General features: G+C 42.9%; 1 protein-coding gene across 2 annotated transcripts in view; it reads right to left on the bottom strand.

Annotated features, from left to right (window-relative positions):
* Positions 1-525: 525 nt before the first annotated feature.
* LOC107193988 (R3H domain-containing protein 1) overlaps positions 526-6050 on the bottom strand; it is a 33435-nt gene continuing 27910 nt past the window's right edge. For both annotated transcript variants that reach the window (XM_015583536.1, XM_015583538.1), the window contains exons 7-16: positions 5866-6041; positions 4865-5784; positions 4592-4774; positions 4138-4291; positions 3859-4049; positions 3609-3782; positions 3210-3372; positions 2932-3118; positions 2569-2672; positions 526-1259 (exon numbers count right to left, since the gene is read on the bottom strand). In XM_015583536.1, coding sequence (XP_015439022.1) covers positions 1210-1259; positions 2569-2672; positions 2932-3118; positions 3210-3372; positions 3609-3782; positions 3859-4049; positions 4138-4291; positions 4592-4774; positions 4865-5784; positions 5866-6041 — 2302 coding nt within the window. In that variant the 3' untranslated portion in view covers positions 526-1209. The remainder of the gene's footprint in view (positions 1260-2568; positions 2673-2931; positions 3119-3209; positions 3373-3608; positions 3783-3858; positions 4050-4137; positions 4292-4591; positions 4775-4864; positions 5785-5865; positions 6042-6050) is intronic.

Below are 6050 nucleotides of genomic sequence, written 5' to 3'. Positions count from 1 at the left end.
ACAAAACAATAATATCCAATTTGATTAACTAAAGTATTTATTCTCACGTCATTGGTGACCTATAGAAATTTCTTAAAGGAAATCGCTAAATTAATGTTCAGATTGTCCTCAAACGGAAAGAGATCAAAGTTCTTTTCAAGGAGATAACTGAAAAGGCACCTAAAACGATCTGATCCACAAAACTAAGAACAGTGTTCTGAGAATTACGCAAAAAGAAACATTCACTGAAGTGTCCCGAGCCCTGATTAAAAGGCAGACTTTTCTAAAACGTTCTCGATATCAAAATTGAGGTAGCAAACAATTTTTCCTTATTTTCCCATTAAGACTAAAAGCAAGTGGTGGCACAGCCAATCCATTGGGATCTACAGCAAAATTGTAAACGTACTCAGTAACGTGTACATTATAATACTCGTACATTAGCTTCTTTTATTATTATTATTATTATTATTATTATATGCGGATTCCCTTGACCATCCATATAGCCGGTCTAGGTAACCCCCGTGTTTATGTATGTGTGTGTGTGTGTTCATTTTTAAAAGTACCTTTTCTTCTTCTGTCCTTAAAATTAAATCTCACATTCATATAGTTATCTGTAAAACCGCGATTAAAATATCTCCAGATATAATATACTGTATATATATATAATATATATAATAATTATAATAGGTAAAATTCTGTTCAGTAACTCTCTGTTCGGTGTACCTGTGTGTGTATCGTACGCCCCCCCCCCGCCTTGCAGAAAAAATAGAAATAAAAACAAACTCACATCCTTTTGTTTCTCTTTCTACGCACACACATATATAGAATATATAGAACTCCCTCGAATTGATCTTTGAATAACAGTTCGAATTTTCTTAATCGATAACGGTGGTCATATATCGGATTCGATTTTATTTTTATCAAAATGATCGTCGCGGTGACTGCTTTCGTTCGACCGTTTCTTTTTTTTTTTGTGTGTGTGTGTTTTTTTTTGTAGCACGGTGTATATGTGTATGCTCTCGTTTCCTCCGTCCTCTCGTCGACGATTAAATGTACGCGGTGACGAATTAATTAAGAATAGTGTTCTGTATATTATACCGGTGAACCAACGAATTTTATTCGACGTCCAAATTCCGATTCTGTTCGTTCTCTGTTCAGCCCGGTCCCATCTTCGTTCTGTTTCTTGTTCTCCTAATGTTGTTCTTCCTCGACCAGGACCATCCAGCTACCTTAATATTGTACCAGTTGATTACGACGGGTGATTGTCACCTTCACGGTCCCTGCAAGACGAAAGTATTATCTCTAAGAGCAGCGCTGGCCAATCACCGTGATCAAGCCTGGTGACATACAATAATGTGGGCCGGTGAGTGTTACTGTTTTGTGCGAATCAATTCAAGATGATACAAGCTGATCCAAAATAGTTATGAGTCCTTGAAAGGAGTAATTCCTGGGGTGATTTGAAACAACTTTTTCCTCAGCGAAAAAATTCTCCGAGACTCTGTTAACGAGATATTAAAGAAAAACTTGGGTTTTCCCTGAATATCTCGTTAACGACGCCTCGGAGAACTTTTTCGCTAAGGAAAAAGTTGTTTCAAATCACCCCAGGAATCACCCCTTTTAAGGACTTACAACTATTTTGGGACACCCTGTATATGTCGGGACACACCGAGAACGGCCGCTGTAAAGCGTATTTTGATGCTTGACGAGATTACACGATGAGTTTTTGCAGACTGTGTGTAATGTATACGATATTGAGAAGTTAGAATTTCTGGTAAACCGTGGTTGTCTACCTCGAGGCCGAGGTATCGTGCGACAGACGGCCCAATGCTAGAGTTTTGGTCAGAAAAAAAAAAAGAGAAAATAATTAATTGTGCAGTTGAAACATTCATTGTAACTAGTCTGAAGGCAATAAGTTCTGCAGAGTACAATACTTCCTCGTTATAAGATCGATTTGTACGTCAGGTTATGTGCAGGCAAGTATTATTTATTTGTATTACGTAGGTGTATCTGTGAGTGGTGGTATTTTATAGTAACATCTATATCAGTACAATAATCAATAATAATAAACAATCATCTTATAGCAAGGAAATACTGTAACATCGCCTGAGAGCGTGAGCATGTAAGCGTACACAGTGCACTGTTTGCATCGTAAATGCTCTGAAAAAAGAATAAATTATTCAACGAAATTTTCCAATAAAAAATAGAAAGCATTTTTCCAAGCATATAACGTTCACGCGAACAGATATATCGATCGTAAGCGAATAGAACGTGTGTGGAAAGAAGCGCCTATGGTAAACGATGTGATTTTACACCGTGTTCGTTGGTAGTATTTTATTACTGATGATGAAGTTTCTGTACCTTAGATCATATTGTCTTCCACAGGTTTCGCTTTTAAAGGGGATACACAAGATACGTGTCAAAAATTGGTGTTACATTTTTCTTTCGCGTTCTTTCGTAAGCGGAAACAAGGAAAGGTAGAAAAAAAAAATAAACAGAGAGAGAGCTTTCCAAGCAGAACGTACCGAAACGAGCCGAACATCTAATCTTATTCGGGTTCTAGATCACGGGGGTTATCGGTCTGATCCTTACCTTCTCTGAGATCTTTGGGCACGTTGGACGAGAGCGACGGCATGGAAGGAGTCTGATAAAGATTGGGCCGCGCGCCAGTCGGTGGCAACGGTGTTACTTTGGACCTAACGAAGAAGATTTTAATATTAAACATACAAAAGCTTCTACTCGATCAATGTGATCGATATACAAATGACTGTCAACGTTTACTACGGTAATAACTAGTTCTTCAGATGCAACGAATTTTCTATTTTCTTTTCAATCCAATAATATAGTTAAGGGAAGAAAGGAATTCCTACATTTATTTTTATCTTTATGAACAACCTTCTAAAATCTGATTTTGCATAAAAATCCGCTGTCTAGTAATAACAAGAAAAGTCACACCTCTGTTTACGTATCTTCTGATTTCGCCCATCGAACGAGGTGGGTGTACCAGCACCTGAGGTGTTCGACGAGTATGAAGGCGGTCGGTACGGTCGTGGACAACCTTGAACAACAGGTGGTGATGGTACTGGTGCATACTGCAGCCGTGGATTAGCCGGTACTCCGGGATGCATCAATCTCATATCCCCTGGGAAAGAATGGAGTGCAATATAGAAAGAATTGCAGACAGTACTATAGCCAATAGTGATTGTTTTAAGTATAAAATATGGACTAGATACCTTGCACAATATGGACACCCTGATACATTGGCAGTGGGTAGCGTGGTTGGGATTGTGCGCTTCTGTCCCCGCTCCCACTTCCGAACAGCTCGTGCGCTGGAGTCGGCGACCTGCTAGTCCTTTGAGAATTACCCGGCGTCGAAGCACGAACACCGGCAACGACCTACGAAAAATTGACACACGTTAATATGCATATTTTTCATCTGTACTTGAAAGAACAGGCGAAATATAAGAATAAATCTAACATCTTATGGGACTTGATGTCCCACGAATATTACAGGGGCTTCTGACGCCCCCGCAATATGGGACAGAAAATTACATTGCATGTTAGGTCTGTTCTTATATCTCGTCTGTGCTGAAAGCAAGACAGCCAAATTAACGTATCAAGGGAACATTTACAGGAACGTTTTGTCTGAAGACGAGATTGGGAACCAACGCGGGAGTCATGTAAGCTCCAGGTGGCGCAGGTGATGCACCGTTGTGCCCGACTTGATGACTAAATGTCCCATTTGATACCATCGTCGGCGGTGGATAATTGCCCGAATTGACGTACATCAACGGCATCCCTGGCATCTGTGAGGATTTCAGTTTTTTTCATTCCCACTTTATGCAAACGGCGCTCTTTTAAGAACATTCCGTAATCGAATACCTGATTAGAGGTCGGAGTGTTCGGTGGCGTGGGTACTCTGTACATGACCGGTTGTGGTTGAATCGCGGCTTGGCCCGGTGGGTAATACGTGGGAACCATGTGAACCGGCGGTTGATAGCTGTAGTCGCCCGGCGCTGGTGTCACGGCGGGTACAGAATTGTAGGGAACTGGATAGCTGCCCACATAATTGGCTAAAATAGAAATTATATAATTAAACTAATCGGTGACGAGATATTTCTTAAGGAAGACACTAGCGAATAGAGGAAATGGTTGACGTACAATTCGATTGGCTCGGAGGCGTCATAGTTTGCGCGTTAAAAGAATAATTCGTGGGGTATCTTTGTTGCTGGTGCAACGGCTGCCTATCACCTGGACCCTGACTAACCGAAAGCGCTGTACCGGGAGGGGGTACGAAATACATTGTTTGTTGCGGCTGTAATTAATAATGTAAATATTACAACATAATAGTAATTTTCTTTCTTCTTCTTTTTAGTTTTAATCGTAATTATAATTGAGTTGAAGTTTATTCTATAGTCCTATTATAACTTTTCTGTGCAAAAGGGCCATGCCCGTTTATTTACAGTAAATAAATATGTTCTTTCTAAAGATTCCAATGTATATTGGCCGAATTTACGCACGTTATAATAAATTATTATTAAAAACATATTTATTTATTATAATAATATTATTATACCTAATAACAGCAAACGTCTTAAATGTAAGAAAAACGTACCGGCATCGAGTTGGGCGGCGGCTGCCAGTAATTCTGCGGCATAGATTGTACACTCTGCACCGGCTGGTTGGTCGACGGCTGCGGTTGCGGATAAGAATGCGGCGGCGTCGAATGATTATCACCGGACACACGCTGATCGTAGATACTCATACCCATAAAATATCCGGACAGTTCCGTTATTTCCTAAACGAGACAACACAATCACTCACTGTAACTCCTCGAGCGACCGACACGCGTTATTCGGAATCTAAGAGAAAGAATCTGTCTGTTTACCGTTGTCTGCGACACTGGTCCTTGCTGAACAGGTACTGCATAATTCGCGTAAACCGAATTCTGATTAAACACATCCCCTTGGCCGTTATTCTGTACATTCGGCTGACCCTGGCTCGGATGCGGAGCCATCATCACAGTCTGCTGCCCCACAGGGGGTTGATAGACACCTTGGTTGTACGGTTCTGAGGTAGGTATGTATGCGGCGTACGGTTGAGCCGTTTGGTTGTGATTATAAGCTTGCACCGTCGGCGACGATTTGACTAGAGTTTGTTGCTGTGGCTGATACTGCTGCTGTTGCTGTTGCTGCTGTTGCTGTGGCGGCGGCAGTTGTTGCTGTGGCGGCGGCAGTTGTTGCTGTTGAAGCGGTAAATTCTGCTGAGGGGGTGGTGGCGTGAATGGCAAACTGGGCGACGTTGCCGTGTTCGTCACGTGAGTGACCGTCGTTGAATTACCACCGTTACTTTTGTTCGAGTGCGAGCGTTTCTTGTTGCCCTCGTTCTTTGCGCTGCTATTGGTTACTTTGGATGGCTCGGATGGCTCCGTGTTCTTCGACGGGGACACGTTGTTCGCGTCGTGCTCGTGCGGCGGCGACGTAGCAGCAGTATAAAACTTTGGCGGGTTCTCCGGGTCGAAACGATAGATCGAACCATCCGGATTCGTGTACGGCTGATTCGTTTGCGGATTGATGATTATGCTACCGGGCGGCACGCTCGATATACTGGTGACCGCCCATATCACTGTCTGGTTGCTCGATTCCGGCGAGGCGAGATCCTGACTAGATACTTGGGTATGGCTGCACGTCATGTTCGCCACGGGCGACGGCGACGGGGAGGGAGATATCGTGGTGTCGCTGCGCTGGCTCTGGGATTTGTAGCCGCTGCTCGACGGGCTCAGTCGTGAACACGTGCTAGCACCTGAGTCTGCAACAGACTTCAATTCTTTAGACACTTTTGACGTCGCCTATTAGGATAGATTATCGAGGAACAAGAATATTGGCGAACCTTGCTTCATGAGACGCGCACCAGCGCTGTGAGTAGACGTGACACTGTCCCCTCTGGAAAGCATACCTCTCGTATAACCTCCAAAGCTGAACGACTTCGAAACGGATGGCCTCAAGACACCGCTCCGACAAGATTCCCTTCCGTCGAAAGACTCTCCTTTCAGCAGCTTCGTTTGCCTGTCAGAT

This window comes from Dufourea novaeangliae, unplaced genomic scaffold (genome assembly GCF_001272555.1).
Source record: "Dufourea novaeangliae isolate 0120121106 unplaced genomic scaffold, ASM127255v1 scaffold21, whole genome shotgun sequence".
Classification (NCBI taxonomy): Eukaryota; Metazoa; Arthropoda; class Insecta; order Hymenoptera; family Halictidae; genus Dufourea; species Dufourea novaeangliae.
The sequence above is the reverse complement of the archived record's forward strand: the minus strand, read 5'-3'. Positions and strand labels throughout refer to the sequence as shown.